This window comes from Mustelus asterias, chromosome 3, assembly GCF_964213995.1.
Source record: "Mustelus asterias chromosome 3, sMusAst1.hap1.1, whole genome shotgun sequence".
Taxonomy (NCBI): Eukaryota; Metazoa; Chordata; class Chondrichthyes; order Carcharhiniformes; family Triakidae; genus Mustelus; species Mustelus asterias.
This window is the reverse complement of record NC_135803.1, coordinates 20800154-20821595: the sequence shown is the minus strand read 5'-3', so window position 1 is coordinate 20821595 and position 21442 is coordinate 20800154. Positions and strand designations below refer to the sequence as shown.

Here is a 21442-nt window from a genome sequence, read left to right as displayed (position 1 = left end):
TCTCACACACCTACTGTTATTGATAAAGACATGCTTGCCTGTCCTCTTGGCCAAAAAAAGATGCATGACAATATGAGTGGAAAAGGCAAGGGTTTGAATGGGCCTAAAGGGAGGACATTTCTTAGGAGTACCTCTTCACACCTCAATATTGTGCTGGAATTCTAACATCCATTTATGATCATTTATTCCACTCACTGTTTCAGTCTAGTTTTATTTTGCCTAATTTATTACCCGTAGTCACATAATTCTGCAGCAAATCCCATTGTGTTAGCTTCCATGCCGCCTCCACTCTGTATGTGTTCAATTCAGAGGTCCACTCAGGCCTGTGAATAACATATATGCAACATATGATATATGCATTAAGAAACACATAGGTTTATTTTTGTTCACCACACAGACTTCACAGCAGATGAATACGTTCTTCATTTAATAAAATCTAGTTTTCACTATTAAAAACCATTCTACAACTGCTCAGATCAAAATACCATTTTGCCAATCATTTCAGTAACACAAAAATATCTCAAAATAAACAGAAGGGCACAATTATAAAATAAGCATAGAATCCCAAAAGGACGCCATTTGGTTCATCGAGTCTGCACCCCCGAAGAAGGAGCTTAAGACTCCGAAAGCTTGTGGCTTTTGCTACCAAATAAACCTGTTGGACTTTAACCTGGTGTTGTTAAACTTCTTACTGTGTTTACCCCAGTCCAACTCTCTCTGACAGAGTACCTTACCCAGGACCTTTCCCCTACTCTATCCCCGTAACCCCACACATTTGCCATGGCTAATCCGTCCAACCTACACATCTTGGGACATTAAGGGACAATTTAGCATGGCCAATCCACCTAATCTGCACATCTACGAACTGTAAGAGGAAACCAGAGCACCCGCAGAAATGGGGAGTACGTGCAAACTCCACACAGACAGTCGCCCAAAGCCGGAATTGAACCAGAGTCCCTAGTGCTGTGAGACAACAGTGCTAACCACTGTGCCACCGTAGTTTAGTTCGTGATTTGATTATAGCTGCTCCTGCTGAGGGAAAGAAGTAATTTGCAATAGGACTTGAGAATCAGAAATTGATTAAATGTTGTTTCTTTATGCACAGTTACCGTGTACCCAATGTAAAATAAGGCTTTCTTGCATTTGCCTAGTAGTAATATAAAATGCATTTTTAATATTGACTGTGAAATATAAAATTTTGTTTGTACACTTTTTACAAGTATTGACTTTAAAACCAAATATTGACTCCTGTTGTTTCAAATAGTTTGTTTGCACTTAAATTGAACAAAATTAATTCAATTTTAAAAAAATATATTAAATCAGCATACAACACTTAATAACTTCCAGGGAGAAGGTAATCAATATTCTGATACCCCAAACCACTTCCTCCACAATAAACGCCATGTAATATTTGTTCCAAATTTTATAATCAAGGGACCAGAACATTCATCTCTCAATGTTATCCATACCCTTGATAATACTGGATAATCAACAGAACTTGACTATCAGGAAAATATTAAAAATATGCAACTTGACAATGCTTTCAGCAATTGTAACTATTTGCAAAAGCAATGGATTTAAAAAGCTGAGTAGATTATACCTGCTTGCAAGCACTCCATTAACCTGAGTGATTACTGTGGACAACTGGCCAAGCCCGAGCATAGATTTCATCAATCCATGATAATGAATAATCTGATTTAAGACAAAAGAAAGCCACTTTCAAACCATTTCTTTCAACAAACATATAATAAGCAATACTTAGGTTATAACGATTATATGCGTTCAAAAATCGAATAGAATTAAGTCACAGTGGTTCTTTAGTGGTCCTAAAGTGTTTTTTTATATCTATCAAACTACCAATGTGGAGCTGCTGGATAAAAGCCAGGTCTTTTTCCACAACGACTCAATGGGATGAAAATGAAAGTAAACGGAAAGTGTTAGCGCTGAAACAGCAGTCCTTCAAATATCTTGCCTGAGAAAGCTGTTCCAGAGTTCAGACAGTGAAGGCCATTCACCTGAGAGCACAGGGGAAAAAATCACATGCCGAATCAGACAGAGTCTTCACCTGGATACCATCCATGTGCACCAGCCAGCAGTACCTGTGGCTAATTCTAATCCTATCAGCTTAAAGATACTGTAACATTTCCACCAGTACCCTGGTTGACTTCAGTTAACTGAGTTCCAACAAGGCGCTAAACCTTGGACCTGCCGAATCTATATCACTCAGAACCATATCAGGCAGTGCATTTACCTACTGGATCACAGAGACTAGGCACAATCAATTTTCAAATAAAATCTATAAACTAGCATTGATCCTCATGCTTCAACTTTTTAAAAATGAATTCCAGTTACAATTTTGTATCAAAAGAATAAGGTAGGCCTCACAGTGTATAGTAACTTATATTGGATTGGTTTCATTTGGCATTTACCTCATCAGGTTCCAACTGAATAGCTCTGTCGTAGCAGGCTGTGGCATCTCTCAGCAGTCCACTGCTCTCATGTTCTAAAATTTGCTCTCGAAGAGACCGCTCTCCTTTACGGATTGCACTAACTCCAGCTACCCCATCTGGCTCATGCATTGCTGCATATAGCTTCTGCATTTGGAACAAGAAAATTGCCCTCAATGTTCTGTGAATAACGTGTCATTTTTAAAATCAACTTTATTGCACTTTTTCTGTTGTTGTTATGCATGAATCAAACATGTCATTAACCTTCTCGACACACTGCACGTGCTCATTAAGGTCGCCTTTGAGAATCAAACAATAAATGCACGTCATTCTGTTTTGTTTTAAACAGTAACTCTTGATAGTGTTATTAAAAGAAGAATGCACAATAGTGGGGAGTGAGTTGTAAGAGGACTACGGTTCCTTAAAAGGTATTAAAACCATAAACAATGATCTAGCAGACATCAAGAGTCTAACTGTAACACAGGTTGCTAGAATGTGCATTATGTCTTTTGGAACAAAGAACAAAGAAAATTACAGCACAGGAACAGGCCCTTCGGCCCTCCAAGCCTGCATCGACCATGCTGCCCAACTGAACTAAAATCCCCTACCTTTCCGGGGACCATATTCCTCTATTCCCATCCTATTCATGTATTTGTCCAGACACCTCTTAAAACTCATTATCGTATCTGCTTCCGCTACCTCCCCCGGCAGTGAGTTCCAGGCACCCACCACCCTCTGTGTAAAAAACTTGCCTCGTACATCTCCTTTAAACATTGCCCCTCCACCTTAAACTTATGCCCCCTCATATTTGACTTTTTTACCCTGGGAAAAAGCTTCTGACTATCCACTCTGTCCATGCCCCTCATAATCTTGTAGACGTCTATCAGTTTGTCCCTTAACCTCTGTCGTTCCAGTGAGAACAAACCAAATTTCTCCAACCTCTCCTCATAGCTAATGCCCTCCATATCAGACAACATCCTGGTACATCTTTTCTGTACCCTCTCCAAAGCCTCCACATCCTTCTGGTAGCGTGGCAACCAGAATTGAACACTATATTCCAAGTGTGGCCAAATTAAGGTTCATGACTTGCCAATTTTTAAACTCAATGCCCCAGCCGAGGAAGGCAGGCATGCCATATGCCTTCTTGACTACCTTCTCCACCTGCACTGCCACTTTCAGTGACCTATGTATCTGTATACCCCGATCCCTCTGCCTATCAATGCTCTTAAGGGTTCTGCCATTTACTGTATATTTCCTATCTTTATTAGACCTTCCAAAATGCATTACCTCACATTTTGGCTGATCATAAAGTTAGAAGAGATTTCTTGAACCTCTGACAGTTCATGAAACAGAAGACTCACTCCCTGATTTCTCAAGTACTGATCATTTTGGAAATTTCTGTTACTTATCGGTTTCTTTGACCTGCAAAAATCCAAGATGCGGCTGAATGTTCTCTTTCTTTTCTGTGATGAAGGATTCAAAGTGCATCACTGCTCGAGTATAAGCCTTGGATCGAAAAGAAGCTACAGCAAGAGCATCCTGAGGTATGAGGTCCAGAAAAGAGGTTACATTTTTATACTCCTTGTACTCTGAGCTTGAAACTGCAAAAAAAACAAACAGTTTCATGATAGGCAACTGCCTATTCTGTAGGTGAAAGATGTGCTATACACTATTTTCTCTTAAGTAATTTCTACAGAATTTGCATAAAGAACTGAATCGACTTTCCTGCATTACTCAAGTTTTTTTTATTCGCAAGTATCACTCAGCAGTGAGATTTACCAAGTCTACATACTGCACCTGCTCATTAACATTGCTCTTCTTTATTAGACAATGTGCAAGATTTTCCCAGATATTGGCAAAGGCCGATGTCAGGCTTGAAAAGAGATGGCAATGGCAGCTTTCTCTGCCATATAGTCTGGGACTTAGAAACAAAAACTTCAAGGGATAGGTACCACAATGTATCACTGGCGGGGCGGTCTCTGATTTGCCTGCCCGACCAGCAACTTGGAAATACAAGGATCAAGGTGCCATTTTTAAATGTCACCCGGCGCACAGCAGTGCCCAGGGGACCACCACCACCACATAAAATGGGAGAAAAACACAGCACAAATCTCTTACGTAGGAATCACACAATACTGATGATATTCAACTGTGAAGTGACCAGCAGAACAGATCTTCACAATATAATGATGCTACCTGCGTGTAATTCAACAGTAACTCTTCTACCCAGCAATGCACTGCAGTCCACAAGAGCTTGAAACTAAATTAGGACTTATCGCAGGATGGTAAAACTAAATACAGGGCATGTTAGATAGAAAACAATCAGTAACACAAGTTACTGTTCTGGTGTGTAAATGCCTACAGAAAATAAACAGATGGCTGGGAGTGAGCACTGCATATAATCTCATCCAGAGATTCAAATAAAGTGAGAATAGTCATTTCAGCTCTGAAGTGAGATTACTGCATTATCATTCACATGTATCCATTTTTTCTGAACTGTACATTTTGGACTTTGTTGAAGCAGTTTTACTTCCTCACTGCTTTTTGGCAACTAATCATTGGCAGGTGGGCAACAACAGCCAGCAAGCTCAATTCAAAATTAATGCACAATAAAATACTAATTATAATTACCGCAAGTTCCTGAAGTAACAATCTGCAGCTGTTACCAGAAAGTAACACTATTATACACAAGTTATTTATTTTTAAATGGTTATGGGTAGTTTCCATTTTAAAATAGCTGGACACGTCTCACCCAGGTTTTTTCTCAGCCATCGTCAAAGGTGGGTTAACTTTTCGAGACTCACCGTTAGGACCTCCTCTGTCCTTGCTGGATCTGCCAGCACTTTTCTCAGAGCTAAGAGCTTGTAATTTGTGTCTGGACCACTGCGCAAGATGATCCAGCATGGAGAAAACAGTCTGCGTGCTCAACTGACTCAGATCTGATGCACTGTCCTGCAACCTCCTATCCGACGCCTCATCATGTTTTAGGACAGCCATCATCTCTGAATATACCTGCAGAAGAAATAAAATAGTTTCTTCACAAGAACTAATTACAGTCCATTTTCTGCTCGACGCTAAACGCAACCCATTAAATCTTGCAGCACAGGGCCTGATCAAGCTGAAGCTAAACGTAATATTGAATAATAGCTTTTTATGCTCAACATTTTAGCTTCAAGATCGCCAACAGATTCAAGATAATGAGTTGCTTAACAACTCATGCATTTTTAAATCTTGCACGCCATGTAAAACAGCTATTCAGTAATAAAACTGCTGAAATATTAGAAGCAGATTTATCTTTAAAGGCTTAAAGTTTATTTATTAGTGTCACAAGTAGGCTTACATTAACACTGCAATGAAGTTACTGTGAAAATCCCCCAGTCGCCACACTCCAGCATCTGTTCGGGTACACTGAGGAAGAATTTAGCATGGCCAATGCGCCTAACCTGCATGTCTTTCGGACTGTGGGAGGAAACCAGAGCACCCGGAGGAAATCCATGCAGACACGGGGAGAATGTGCAGACTCCGCACAGTCACCCAAGCCAGGAATCAAACCCGGGTCCCTGGCGCTGTGAGGCAGCAGTGCTAACCACTGTGCCACCATGCCCTCCAGGACTCAAACTAATCATTAAAAAAGTTTTAACTTAACACGCTTTTTAAACACTTCAATTTTATTCACCCTTGTTATTTTTTCATCTATCTTTTAAAAATTCTATTATTTTTCTAAATACAACCAAGCCAATCGTTTCCTATCCATTTTCTCAAATTTAAGAGTCTGGAATCTTTTTTGCATGGATTGATATCATTATATAATGTACTAATGTATTTTTATCTTGCCAATCGATGGTCTGGACATTGGATGATGAGCTGATACAGGTAAACGGCACTGCATTTTTACGCACTAAAACAAGGAAGGGCTGCAGAAGAGTATACTAGCATAACCAATTTTCACTTGGAAATCTACTATTGTTTGGTGAGAACTAGATTTTCTTTCTCTTCTCAACATAGAACTGGTTGATTAATATATGTTTTATTGGTATGGTATTGTTGAAAACTGCAGAATCCTATAGTGCAGAAGGAAGCCATTCGGCCCATCGTGCCTGCACTGACAACAATCCCACCAAAGCCCAATCCCCATAACCCCATGTATTTACCCTGCAAATCCCCCGACACTAAGGGGCAATTTAGCATGACCATCCACCTAACCCACACATCTTTGGACAGTGGGAGGAAACCGGAGCACCGGGAGGAAACTCACTCAGACATGGGGAGAACATACAGACTCTGCACAGACAATGACTCCAGCTGGGAATCGAACCTGGATCCCTGACGCTGTGAGGCAGCAGTGCTAACCACTGTGCCACCGTGCTGCCCAGGAGCAAAACTGTGCTCATGATAAAGCATGATCTGTTGAATGTATATTAACCATATAGTTACTGGCTTCTTACTTCACGTTGATCCTCTTCATTACACCCAAGCAAACCGTAGACAAGAATATGAGGTAGCAGATAGATGGTCACTTTGAAGTCATGTTTTGTAATAAAGCTGCAACAGTCAAATACTTTTCTGGCTAGCTCATGTCGAACCTGAAAGAACATGCAATAGGATATTTACCTAAACATATATTCAATCTGCAACTAAAAGAACTGACATGTTTAAAGTTTTAAAACAACTTTTGGAATTGAGTTCAGGTAGTCTTTATGGGTTCTTTCTACAAATTCAGGTTTGAATCATGAATTTGTGAAGTCAGTAAACAGTCATTTCAGGCAACAATTTAACACTTTAAAATGAGCTAACATCAAATACATAAGATGCAGAAGCAGGGAGGTTAGTGATGGGGAGGGAGCGTCACAGACTACTACAGGAACATTTGGATATAGCACTAATCAGAAACTAGTGCTTTTTTTTCATCTTAAACATGGATCATAATCCCATAACCCTAAGGATTCCATTGCTTAAGGAAGTTGCTTCACAGGCTTTGAAGATTTTATGTCCCTGCTGGAACAGAGTAAATTTTGACAGCAACTTTACCTTCTGATGTTTTGCAAGAAAAATCTCTAGGCTCTAACATTTGCAAAGCATTGAGACTGCTCCTTACTTTAATTCAGCAGCAGTAAAGGCACTGGCAAATGACTACATTTGCAGAAAATACGACATGAGCAAACTACTTAGTGCTATAAATTAGTCTTATGTGTTGATCTAAATAACAGACAAAATAAATGCTGAGGTTAGCCTTTTTTTGACTCCAAATTCACCAACATGCTCACCTTGGTTGTAAGATATCCTGCCCATGTTGCTGACCACTCTGCAAAGTTTCGGTCATGTTTGCCAAGATAAAATGGCTTCTTAATGCTGTCCCAATTGCACGTCTTCTGAGAACTTTTGTACCTTTAAAAGCAAAACAACTGCCTTTTGATTTTTTTTTTACATAGAAGTTTTGGGCAAAACTTATTTTATCACTTAAACACTACATTGATATTTAAAAAAAATTATTCTTGACAGAACGGGTATCACAATCAAGTAAACCTGAGCCATGTGTAAACCTCACATGACGGTGACCCATAAATTTACATTGAGGTGTGGGTGAAGTGCTTTCCCAATTTCCACTGCTGAGCAATGTTAAAAATTGCAACTGTGAACAAAACACACCTTCAGTTCAGTCAAAATGCTTGGAAAAGCACCAAGAAAATAGTGCAGACCTGGTGTTTAGATGAGGTTCCAAGATTTCTTGCACATGCTCTGGAAAGCTCCGCCACAGCCTACGTCCCGGACAATCAGTTTTCCCTTCTTTACATTTATATATTTGCAGCAGCTCCTGGAAGTTCAATTTTATAAATCTTTAGCAAAACGTCCCCACACTTAAACTGCCAAAATCTATGAGATGTTAAAGGTAACCCCTACTAAGTACTCTTATTTCCACCGACTATAGTTTCTGAGATAGTGGCCCAGATCTTCCAAGCAGTGGCAATGATCGCCATCGCCACTGCACTCAAAAATTCACATACGAACATCGGAAATAGAAACAGAAGGTGGCCATTCGGCCCTTCGAGTCTCCTGCACCATTCATTAAGATCACAGATGATCTGTTTCGGTTGAATTCCACATTCCCATCTACCCCAATAACCTCTGATTCCCTGGGCCAGCAAGAATCTATCTACCTCTGCCTTTAAAATATACAGCGACTCCTCTTCCACCACTTTCTGAGGCAGAGAGTTGCAAAGTCACACAATCCTCTGAGAGAAAAAGAATTCTCCTCATCTCTGTCCCGTAAAGGCGATCTCTAATTTTAAAACAATGCCCCCCTCGTTCTGGACTCACCCACCAAGAGGGAACATCATTTCCACGTCTACTTTGTCAAGGACATTCAGGATCATATATGCTTCAATCATGTCACCCCTCACTCTTCTAAACTTCAGTTGAAATAAGCCCAGCCTTTCCAACCTACCCTCATAAGACAACATGCTCATTTCAGGTATCAATCCCATAAACCTCCTCTGTACAGCCTCCAACACACTTATATCCTTCGTTAAATAAACAGACCAAAGCTGCATATAATACTTGAGATGTGGTCTCACCAATGCCCTGTATAAATTAAGCATAACATCCTTACTGTCAAGTTCAATTTCTCTTGTAATAAAGGATAGGATTCCATTAGCTTTCTTGATTACTTGCTGTACCTGCATACTAACTTTTTGTGACTCATGTACGAGAACACCTAAATCCCTCTGCATCTCGGCATTCTGCAGTCGTTCTGCATTTAAATAATACTGTTTCTTTATTCTTCCTGCCAAAGTAAACACCTTCACATTTCCCTGACCTGATGCTGCTCCACGTTTCTTCCGTGACAATCCTAGCCCATTTTCTTAGAAATGCACATCGCAGCTTCCCTCAGGGAACTCTGTTGGTGCAGAGTCGGGGGAAGACAGGACATGCCCCCTCTTTACGGCACTAGCTGCTGTATGGGAAGTTTAAATGTCCAGTCTTTGGATGTTAGTGAACAGATGAGTGGATGAATGAGATAGGTAGGAAGATGGGAAGTCGGGTCAAGGGTATTCCTATTTGGTCAGAGGTGCAGTCGGGTGGTTGGCAGAGAGTACTCAGGTCTGGTAAAGGGTATTAGGTAGTTGGAGTGTGGGCGAGTCAGGTCAGAAGGTTGTCGAGAGGTTGTCAGGGGGATCAGTGATAGTGATTAAGGATTCAGTCCAGGAGTTAGCTAGGTTTCAATCTGTCTAATGTTTCCTGGTAACTATTCAATTAATTACTGCGGAACTATCTAAAGTCTCCGACTCTAAGTCAGAGCAGGCCAAGTGCTTGTTGGAAGTTAAAACTTCCCATGTAACTCCAATGCAAGTCCACACATCAGGATTTCCACAGGGTCCTGACATACATCTTCAGTCACGCGTCTAGTCTCTGATGATCTGGAGTCCAGGAGATCTGGCACGTTATTTCATCATACTGGTGGTACCTCTTAAGATGATGACAATTATAGTTCCTAGTTGGTCCACTGAAACAAAAGTAACTCCTCGTCCAACTGCCCCCAACATAAACACGTCTTCATGGGATTCCTGAAGCATGTATAAAGTTATAAAATTTAATCTAACATTGGATACATACAAGCATACAGCTAAGAAATGTCAGTTGCAAGCTTTTTGAAAGTCCAGAGAATTATATTTAGCTGCAGGCCTCAACTCCTTGCTATTTACAATAACTCTGCTCCAAGTCATCAACTAGATGCCATCTTGCAGCAATAAGGAAACCTAGATTATTTTCTTTGGATCTGTGAATATTTAGTTGGTAAAAGCAGTGTGCAGCTGAACCACAAACCCAGGTGTGATTCCTGGTCGGTGCTTGGTTTAGTAGGTTTTCTAGACTAGCAGGCAGTATATTTGCCTCAGCACGTCTAGAAGGAGAAAGCTTGCCACACTTCTAATGACATAATCTAATGAATCCCATAGATTTGCAGTGTAGAATGAAGCCATTCAACCCATTACATCTCTGCTGGCTGCTCTCCCCACAGCAATGTCTTGGATGCCATACATATGCTGTATATATATGGGGACACAGTAAGAGGTTTAACGACACCAGGTTAAAGTCCATCATGGTTTATTTGGTAGCAAATGCCATTAGCTTTCGGAGTGCTGCTCCTTCGTCAGATGGAGTGGATATCTGCTCTCAAACAGGACATACAGAGACACAAAATCAAGTTACAGCATTTATATGGGGACACCAGGAGAGGGCTTGGCTGTGGCACACTCCTCTCAGCAGTTAAATGCCACCACTAACACTCTCAAGCCCCGAGAATGAAAGTGGCTAAAAAAAAAACAAATTGTGAAATTTATAAATAGTTTCTTAAAACAAAATGCACACATCACCAATTTGCACCGTACGAACTATGTGCTATTTTATGTTCTGTACAATTTTGCTAGTTAAGACAGTTGTTTTTAGCCAAAGGTGACAAGGTCAAGGCTCAAACATTCTCTTTGCTGACACCACAGAGAGCCAAGTATCTGATCCAGTAAACACAGCTGATGGTTAAATGAATAACACGCCTTGAAAGTATATTCACTCCTAATCATGAACATGCTTTCTATTGCTTGTCCCAATTTATATTTCTTTCCTTCTCCATAGTTTGTTATTTACTCTACCCTGCCCCTTCTGTAAAATAACTTCAGAAGGAAATAAGTTAACACTCTTGCTCTAAAAATAATCTGGCTTGTTATTACATATACCACTCTCCCAAGTCTGTACAGACTGGCAGCTGTTTCCATACCTGAATGGCATAAGCAGCTGAGTCCTGGGCACGAACATTATCTGCGTAAGCGAGGAAGGCTCTTGTCAACTCGATCAATAAATGATGGGCAAAATTGGGGTCTTCCACACCAGCCTGTCATAGAAGCAATTACAAAACAACAAGTACATTTACTGCAAGTTATGCTTTAATATTTTATCACTAATTAATAATGGAAATTTACTTCATTTTAATAAAATCATAAGTGTGAATCACTATAACATTTTCTTAAAGAATTTAAAGCAACTAAAGATACTTGAGTCAGAACCTGATTTTACAAATAATTTCAGGCAGCAGTTCACCCCAACAGACACCAATTTTCAGTTAATTGGAGCTTATAAAATGCCTTAAAAATGAATAGTACTCTATTTAGAGAGCATTAAGTTTACAATTACCCCTTAACCGGTTTCTATTACTATCTCACCCTCTTCCCATCTCCCTCATGCACACTACGCAAGGCAGTCATAAACTAAAAATCCAATTAGTTCTTCAGCTTCTGCTGATATTGTTGTGGAACAAATTACCAGAAAATGCAAGCAAACTAACACAAGCCAAATAAAATCACAGAATAATACAGCACAGGGGGAGGCCAGTCTGTCCATCACATCTGTGTGGGCTCTCAGAGTTATCGAATTAGTCCCACTCCCTTGCTCTTTTTATCTTATCATGTTGTCCCTTCAAGTATTTATCCAACTCCAAGGAAAAGTGATGGAGCAAATAATGACAGAATGCACCAGCGTCAGTCTCCTACACTCTAATTCTGGACAATTTATATCAACGCAGCAGTTTAGGAAATGAGAGAAAACGTAGAATGTGGTTTGGAGGAGGAAGAGAAAAGCAGCAAGCAGAAGGAAGAGAAGTGAGGGAAGGGGAATAGTGAAGAGGACAGAAAGAAAGAGAGAGAGAGGGCCTTTTTCAAGTAGAGAAGGTGCAAGAAAAGACAGGGAAGACGAATCTCTAGCTCTCCTGGAATAGGAGGTACTGCTGCAGCCAGAGCTTGGGAGCAGTTTCTGTCTCTCCATGAGTAACTGGAAGTCATTCATTTAAAATGCAAGGTGCACTGTAGATACTTCTGCATAGCAGTACTTGATACAGTCCTAAACTGTGGTACCGCACGCATTATGAATCTTTGCGAACACTTATGTTGCATGACATGGAATCTGATAATGCATTTTCCAGGTTAAATAAAGAACAGCACAGCACAGGAACAGGCACTTCGGCCCATCAAGTCTATGCCGATCTAATATTTTCTTGTCTCTACGTGGTCCATGTCTCTCTATTCCCTGCCTATCATGTATCTATCCAGGTGCCTCTTGAACGTTGTTATAGAACCTGCTTCCACCACCTCCTCCGGCAGCGCGTTCCAAGCATTCACCACCCTCTGTATGAAAAAACTTGCCCCTTACATCTCTTTTAAACTTTCCCCCTCCCACTCTTAACCTATGCCCGAGTAATTGGCCCTTCGACCCTGGGAAAAAGACTCCGACCATCCACTCTATCCAAGCCCGTCATAATCTTGTAAACCTCTATCAGGTCCCCCCTCATCCTCTGACACTCCAATGAAAACAATCCAAGTTTGTTCAACCTTTCTTCGTAATCCATATCCTCCAAACCAGGCAACATCCTGGTAAATCTCTTCTGCACCCTTTCCAATGCATCAACATCTTTCGATACTGTGGCGACCAGAATTGTACACAATACTCTAAATGTGGCTTAACCAAAGTCTTATACAGCCGCAACATGATTTTCCAATTCCGATACTCAACGCCCCGACTGATGAAGGCCAGCATGCCACACGCCTTCTTGACCATCTTGTCCACTCGAATTGTCATCTTCAGGGAACTGTGGATCTGAACGCCTCACTCCTTCTGTATGCTAATATTACTAAGGGCTCTATTATTTACTGTATACTTTCCTTCTGCAAGGGACCTTCCAAATTGCATCACCTCACATTTGTCTGGGTTAAATTCCATCTGCCATCTTTCGATTTATATCCTGCTGTATCCTCTGACAAATCTGCAAATTTACTAATCAGACCACCTACATTTTCCTCCAAATCATTTAAAGACATTACAAACAACAGAGGCCCCAGCACTGATCCTTGTGAACACCACTTGCCACAGACCTCCAGTTAGAAAAGTACCCTTCCACTGCTTTCTCTGCATTCTATGCCCAAGCCAGTTTTGTATCCATCTTATCAGCTCACCTCGGATCCATATGACTTCACCTTCTGTATCAGCCTGCCACGAGGAACCTTATCGAAGGCTTTACTAAAGTCCATGTAAACAACATCCACTGCCCTGCCCTGGTCAATGTTTTTTTGTCACTTCCTCAAATAACTCAATTAAGTTTGTAAGACATGACCTCCCCGGCATAGCCATGCTGCCTATCGCTAATAAGCTTATTTCTCTTCCAGATGTGAGTAAATCCTGTCCCCCCCATTGTAAGGCTCACAGGCCTGTAATTTCCCGGATTGTTTCTTCTGCCCTTCTTAAACAGAGGTACTCTCCAATCCTCGGGTACCTCGCCTGTGGCTAAAGAAGATACAAAGATTTTGATCAAGGCCTCAGCAATTTCTTCCCTTGCCTCTCAGTATTTTGGGATGGACTCTATCTGGCCCTGGGGACTTGTCCACCTTAATGTTTTTCAAAACCTTCAATCCACCCTTTTTATCTCAACATGTCCTAGAATGTCAACATCCTCCTTTCTACACTCACCATCCACCTCATCCTTCTCCTTTGTGAATACTGATGTAAAATACTCGTAAAGGATCTCACCCACCTTAACTGGCTCCCCACACAAATTCCCTCCTCGAGTGAATTCACCCTTTCCTTAGCTACCCTCTTCCTCCTTATATATAGACCTAAATTAGTATGAGATTAAGTGGAAGATGTTCAAATTCAAATGATTTCTTACCACAAATGTAGAGCTTTTCCCCTCGGTGTTACTGGTCATGAGATCCAATCGGCCAGGGTCTATTGCACCCAACTCACCAAGGCACTCTCCACACAGAAGTCGAGCTTGTGCATTTGCGTCTTGACAACCCTTCAGAAGCACCATCACCAACTGAGAGATAATAGGCTCGACTGTCTCACTGTCAGTGGCAAGTTTTACCAATTGTTCCTAAAATATATATAAATGATATATGAATCCAATGACAATTTTCCTATTCTGAAACGCAATGAATTTTTCTTTACGTTAAAGCATCACCCTCTTGATAGACACAATGCTGAGGAATCACAGAGATTTGTTAGAAACCTTTGTTTTCTCTTTTGTTCAAGGTGCTAAAATGCACAGTACAGAAAGTCATAACTTGTAAGACATATCACTATTTCAATATTATGTTCCTCTGCCACAACTAATATTGAATTATCATGTGCAGTTTTGTCATTAGACAATGCATTAAAGTCCTAAAGCCATTAGTATTAAATTGTGCACCTGTTTCTTGTACAAAGTATCCTTCAAACTGGTCAATGCATGGATACGGACATCTACATTCTCATGCTGAACAGCCCGCATGGACAATTGCAGTTCAGTTTGTAAATCTGTGCTTTTAGAAGTTTCCTATAAAACAGCACACACAAAGCAAAAATTAGTGACACAAATGTTGGCACCACCTAACCAAGGAAATCAGGGACAAATTCCAAGTAGTTTTTGAAGTTTATTACTAATCTGACAGCTGAAGAAGTATTTCTGGATTATTTTCAAAGCTCAATTCACAAATAGTCTGGTTCACTGACAGATTTCCAGTGTCATTAGGGTAGTGAAAGCCTAGTAAGACCAGATGGGGAGGAGACCAATCCTGTGTCTGGCACCATTAGGACAGTTTCACTAATTTGTGAGCTACTCAGGACATCTGCAAATGCTCAGTTTGATGTTTTGAGATTACATCTTGGATTTGTATTTTTGTGCACATACAGGAGAGTACATTTCAGGCTTAACCATAATTCTTCATCATCAAATAGCTTGGTGACACTAGCAGTCAGGCTCAATAATTATAATTCTGCATTCCCAGATATTTAGCTAAAACATTTTTTGTGGAATTTTAATAAGATCAGTTACGAGCACACTAAAGTAAAAGGCTCACCTTTCTATAATCTTGCAGAACCTTCTGGATCTCAGTAAAATCAGGGTGTTCTGGCAAAAAGTAAATCTCATGGAGAAAATCTTTTACTTCAGCTCTGAAATATCCACAAAGAAAGTTGCTTAGATCATAGAAACCCTGCAGTACAGAAGGAGGCCATTCAGCCCATCGAGTCTGTACCGACCACAATCCTACCCAGGCCATTTCCCGTAACAGCACACATTTACCCTGCTAATTCCCCACACATTAGGGTCAATTTATCATGGCTAATCAACCTAACCCACACATCTTTGGATTGGGGAGGAAACCGGACCACCTGGAGGAAACCCATGCAGATATGGGTAGAATGTGCAAACTCCACACAGACAGTGACGGAGGCCAGAATCGAACCTGGGTCCCCGGCACTGTGAGGCAGCAGTGTTAACCACTGTGCTGCCAAGAGTTACCCCTGGCGTCTTGCCCAATATTTTTCCCTCAGTCTACATCACAAAAACAGGTTGTTGGTCATCATCACATTGCTGTTTGTGGGAGTTTACCTCACCTTACTCCCATGCAAGGCTTCTAGAAAAAGTGAGGGGGCATGGGATCCAAGGGGCTGCTGCCCTGTGGATCCAGAACTGGCTTGCCCAAAGGAGGCAGAGAGTGTGTATAGATGGGTCTTTTTCTAAATGGAGGTCGGTCACCAGTGGTGTGCCCCAGGGATCTGTTCTGGGATCCTTGCTGTTTGTCATTTTCATAAATGACCTGGATGAGGAAGCGGAGGGATGGGTTGGCAAGTTTGCCGACGACACGAAGGTTGGTGGGGTTGTGGATAGTCTGGAGGGATGTCAGAAGTTACAGAGGGACATAGATAGGATGCAAGACTGGGCGGAGAAGTGGCAGATGGACTTCAACCCAGATAAATGCATACTGGTCCATTTTGGCAGGTCGAATGGGATGAAGGAGTACAATATAAAGGGAAAGACTCTTAGTACTGTGGAGGATCAGAAGGACCTTGGGGTCCGGGTCCATAGGATTCTGAAATCGGCCCCGCAGGTGGAGGAGGTGGTTAAGAAGGCGTATGGTGTGCTGCCCTTTATCAATCGAGGGATTGAGTTTAGGAGTCCGGGGATAATGATGCAGCTATATAAGACCCTCGTCAGACCCCACTTGGAGTACTGTGCTCAGTTCTGGTCGCCTCACTATAGGAAGGATGTGGAAAAGATTGAAAGAGTGCAGAGGAGATTTACAAGGATGTTGCCTGGATTGAGTGGCATGCCTTATGAGGATAGGCTGAGGGAGCTCAGTCTTTTCTCCTTGGTGAGACGAAGGATGAGAGGAGACCTAATAGAGGTGTATAAGATGTTGAGAGGCATAGATCGGGTGGACTCTCAGAGGCTTTTTCCCAGGGTGGAAATGGCTGCTACGAGAGGACACAGGTTTAAGGTGCTGGGGGGTAGGTACAGGGGAAATGTTAGGGGGAAGTTTTTCACACAGAGGGTGGTGGGCGAGTGGAATCGGTTGCCGTCAGTGGTGGTGGAGGCAAACTCAATAGGGTCTTTTAAGAGACTCCTGGATGAGTACATGGGACTTAATAGGATGGAGGGTTATAGGTAGGCCTAAAAAGGTAGGGATATGTTCGGCACAACTTGTGGGGCCGAAGGGCCTGTTTTGTGCTGTAGTTTTTCTATGTTTTCTATGTTTCTATAACTTGGCTGCTGTGTTTCCTACATTACAAGAGTGATTACACTTCAAAACAACTTCATTTGCTGTAAAGCGCATTGACACATCCGCTGTTTTTTTAATACAAGTCTTTTGTCTCTCGATAGTTTATGTCATAACACTGCAAATAATGACATCAAACAAGACTGGAATGTATATAGTGATTTCATTGTAGCTAAACATTGCAAAGCACTTCACATCTGAGCGGAAAGTAAATAACGGCTGAAGGCACAGTTGAAGAGCTAAGTATAAAGCAGGCTTGTCCAAGACTTAGCCTGTGGGCTGGATGTGGCCTGCAAGGCATTTATAAGTGGCTCACCATGTCCTTGTGGTGTAAGTAACAGTTCAACTTCAAAATTACCTGGAAGGAATTTCAAAAAAATGCTCAATGTGCTCAACCAATCACAGGCTGGTTTTTCCATGCATTGGCAGCTGATAGGCTCACCAATATAGGGTGAAACTAGCCTGTGGTTGGATGAGCAAAATGTCATCAGTTGCTGAGTAAGTTTTTAATATTCGGGGAACTCGAGGCAGAAAAGTAAGTTCAGTCGGAGGGGTTATCCAAAAAGGGAGGGAAGACAACAAACAGGTTTCTTTGGGAGAATGTTAGAGTCCATTATAAAGGATGACAGAGCATTTAGAAATACATAATATCATCAAACAGAGTCCGCATGGCTTATGAAAGGAGAAATTTTGAGAGAGAAAAAAGCGTGTGCGAGAGGGCGTGTGCACGCGTGCGCGAGGGAGAGTGCGTGTGTGTACATGTATGCATGTGTGTGAGAGTGAGAAAGTGCGCAAAAGAAGAGGGTGTGTGAGACAGAGAAAGAGACAGATAGACAGATGCATGCACGTACACTGTGTGCTCGGAGCTTAGAGTGGGGAGGTGCTGGTGTGTGGTCAGAGGGCTGCTCAGACGTTGGACAGCCTCCATTTCCTTCCTCAAGTGGGAGGGCAAGGTCATGTCTAGCCCAGAGAGGTGGGCACAGTAGGAAGTCTCACAACACCAGGTTAAAGTCCAACAGGTTTATTTGGAATCACGAGCTTTCGGAGCATGATTCCAAATAAACCTGTTGGACTTTAACCTGATGTTGTGAGACTTCTTACTGTGCCCACCCCAGTCCAAAGCCAGCATCTCCACACCAGAGAAGTGTGTGTGTGTTGGAGTGAGTGACTGAGTGGGTGTGTGGAGGGCAGAGTGTGACACTAAGTGCGTGTGTGCAGAGGTGCGCGTGAGTCTGCCTTTTGCCCAGTCTCACCACCATACACTAATAGATATACACTCGCCCACTCACGCTCATTCACATACGCTGACCCTCTCACATGCTGTTGGTTTTTATTGTTTCGTACAGTTCTGAAGAGTCACAATAGACTCGATACATTAACTCTTGTTTCTCTCTGCTCAAATGTCACGGGACCTGCTTAGTTTATTGAGCACTTTGTTATTTCAGATTTGCACCATTCTCAGTAGCTTGCTTTTGTTTTATTGTAACTTCTTCGAGCGTTTTTACAGCAACACTATCAACCTAAAGTGTTCATCAATTCACTGACTGCTGAGAAATTGCACTCTGGGAAGTGGAGGCTTCTGGGAGGAGTGAAGTAGCACTGACAGCAACTTCTGGATTTCCATGTCTAACTGTGCATGTGCGGACTCCTGAGGTTGCTGTCAGTTTCAGTGGAGTAAAGGCAGAGAATACCAACAGTCTTGCAATTCTTACCACTGCAAGATCTGGATCATTTAGTGCAACCTAAACGTTGCCCAATTTGTGAAAACAAAACGCAAGAGTTAATTCACCTGTTCTCTACAATAAGGTAGCGAAATATTCCAGCAGTCTCCTTTGGTTGATTGGACATTAGAGGCAGCAGAGCCACAATCACTTGACTGAGAAGGGCTCCCAGATAACTGGGATCCAGGCAGCGCACAAAGCAATCCCACGCTCTGAAAGCAAGCGGTTTAATTAACAGAACGGCATTAAGTGGCACTCAAACTGCATTTAAAATGGCAAAAGAGAGACAAAGTAAAACCTTTCGAATCAAACACTTGTTAAAAATATAACGGATTTTGCAAAGACAACACAACAAAGCCATTTGGCCAAGTTTACAGACTGTTCCTGAAGTTCAGTCATTTTTGGCATGAAAATAATTTGAAATATCCAATAATTTAATCTAAGTATTCCAGTTAAAGCTACTAATTTAGATAATTTGAATTGAACAACTTCAATTTAAGGGTAAACTGTAACTATTGCATAGCCTTTGCTACAAATTATTCTAATCCACGTGCTTCCAATTTAAACATAAACAGGCCTGAAGCAATCTTCCAAAGATATATTTATCAGTGATAATTAGGATTTTTTATTTTAAAAAGATAGTTTTTCTTTTAAATGTTAGAACTGCAATAAAATTCAACACTGCATTTCCATTCATTCAAAGTGAAAGCTGCATTTCAAAACATACCTGCAGCATAATTCAGGAAATTCGTCCCTGTACCGGAGGCCTGTCCTCAGAGTGGTCATCATCTTTACCCGGACTGAGCTAATGTGTTTTGGTCCCATCAATTTCATTAATGACATTAAACTGTTCATAGCCTGTACATAAAAAATAAAGACACAAATAACCGCTTTCGCTATAAGTTCCTCTAAAGGCTTTATTGGAAAACCATAGGACGCCAGTGAAAAGTTTACCTACCATCTTTTTATCATTCATTCCAACACTGGAACTCAGCAGATGCATATTAAAAAAGGCCAGAATCCCCAACAATTTAGGCTGCAAGTAGTCCGCCTGGAAAAAAACAACTTTTTTTTAAAACACCGAGAACAGATTCTGAATACGTTTTAATTTCAGATAAAATGTGCTGGCATAGTGGCTTAACGAAGTTTTGTTACTTCATATCACTATTTTTAACTTCAAATAGTGGTAACAGAACAGCCAAGACTCAACTATATCAGAGCAGTTCGTTGGCCCAGTGGGCTGGAATAGCACCTCTGAAATGCTTTTGGTTGGAGGACCGTTCTGCAAATAGATTAGTAATCACAAATCCCCCAACCTCAAATTATAATGCAGTCACATTCCATTTTAGGTTGTTTCCTTCAGCATCATTTACTTTAAAATTACAGATATAACAGGGCCAGTATGCACGCTCAGTGTCAGGTCTTTAGTACCATTTTCACAGTAGAGCTGACAGAGCATGCATGACCGTATTGAAAGTGGCAGAGATTTGGCGCAAGTTCTCCTACGCCCTAAAACACACTTCCATCGGCCGAACCGCTCTTCCGCTGGCTGGGACGCTCACTCTCGTGCCAACTCTCTCCCTCTCGCCGCTTCTCTCCTCAATCCTCCTACTCGCAGTTCCTCTCACTCCCTCCTTCCTGCTACCCATCTCCTGAGTCCTTGCTTAGAGCAAGGTTTCGGGAAAGGAAGTGGCAATCAGGAGAGTCAGGCAGAGGACTAAGAGGGACAGAGTTGGCCTGAGCACTAAGAGCGTATTTCTTTTATATTTTATATTTTAAATTTATCGTATTTTAAAATTTTAATTTACAAATGTGGGAATTTAGGAATGGACAGTACTTCAAATTACAGAGAACACGAGGTCACAGATTTAAAGTGATTTGCAAAAGAAGCAAATGTGATGTGAGAAAAAACATTTTCACTCAGCGAGTGTACTGCCTGAACGTGTGGTGAAGGCAGGTTCAATCGAGACACTCAAGAGGCCACGAGGTAACTATTTTAACAGATGATGATGTGGAGATGCTGGCGTTGGACTGAGGTGGGCACAGTAAGAAGTCTTACAACATCAGGTTAAAGTCCAACAGGTACATTTGGTATCACGAGCTTTCGGAGTGCTGCTCCTTCATCAGGTGAGTTTCACTCACCCGATGGTTTCAAATCTGACCAGGCTCCATCAGGTGAGTGAAACTCACCTGATGAAGGAGCAGCACTCCGAAAGCTCGTGATACCAAATAAACCTGTTGGTATTTAACCTGGTGTTGTGAGACTTATTATTATTTTAACAGAAACAGTGTTCAGGGTTACATGGAAGAGACAGGAGAATGGCACTGAATCATAATGCTCATCTCGAGTGCTGGTGTAGACATGATGGGCTGAATTACCTCTTCTGCGCTGTTACAATTCTGTGATTCAAAGTGTAACGTTTTAATTTTTTACTGGGATAAAAGGTCCTTCATAAAATAACTACAGCTTTGACACTGGTTGTCGTGGGAAAACCTGATTCATTTAACGTTGTTTCACAGAGGGTTGCATAAAGTCTAATGATGACCATGAAATCATGCTGATTGTCGTAAAAACCCATCTGGTTCATGAGTGCCCTTTAGGGAAGGAAATCTGCCGTCCTTACCCAGTCTGACCTACATGTGACTCCAGAGCCACAGCAATGTGGTTAACTCTCAAATGCCCTCTGAAATGTAGGGCAAT

General features: G+C 41.5%; 1 protein-coding gene across 2 annotated transcripts in view; it reads right to left on the bottom strand.

Annotated features, from left to right (window-relative positions):
- Nucleotides 1-21442, bottom strand: part of atr (ATR checkpoint kinase) — an 81203-nt gene that overhangs the window by 32326 nt on the left and 27435 nt on the right. For both annotated transcript variants that reach the window (XM_078205597.1, XM_078205604.1), the window contains exons 17-31: nt 19700-19792; nt 19469-19599; nt 18810-18953; nt 15320-15413; nt 14671-14796; nt 14149-14355; nt 11215-11328; nt 8144-8259; nt 7712-7832; nt 6893-7030; nt 5252-5459; nt 3870-4048; nt 2430-2594; nt 1601-1692; nt 232-323 (exon numbers count right to left, since the gene is read on the bottom strand). In XM_078205597.1, coding sequence (XP_078061723.1) covers nt 232-323; nt 1601-1692; nt 2430-2594; nt 3870-4048; nt 5252-5459; nt 6893-7030; nt 7712-7832; nt 8144-8259; nt 11215-11328; nt 14149-14355; nt 14671-14796; nt 15320-15413; nt 18810-18953; nt 19469-19599; nt 19700-19792 — 2020 coding nt within the window. The remainder of the gene's footprint in view (nt 1-231; nt 324-1600; nt 1693-2429; nt 2595-3869; nt 4049-5251; nt 5460-6892; nt 7031-7711; nt 7833-8143; nt 8260-11214; nt 11329-14148; nt 14356-14670; nt 14797-15319; nt 15414-18809; nt 18954-19468; nt 19600-19699; nt 19793-21442) is intronic.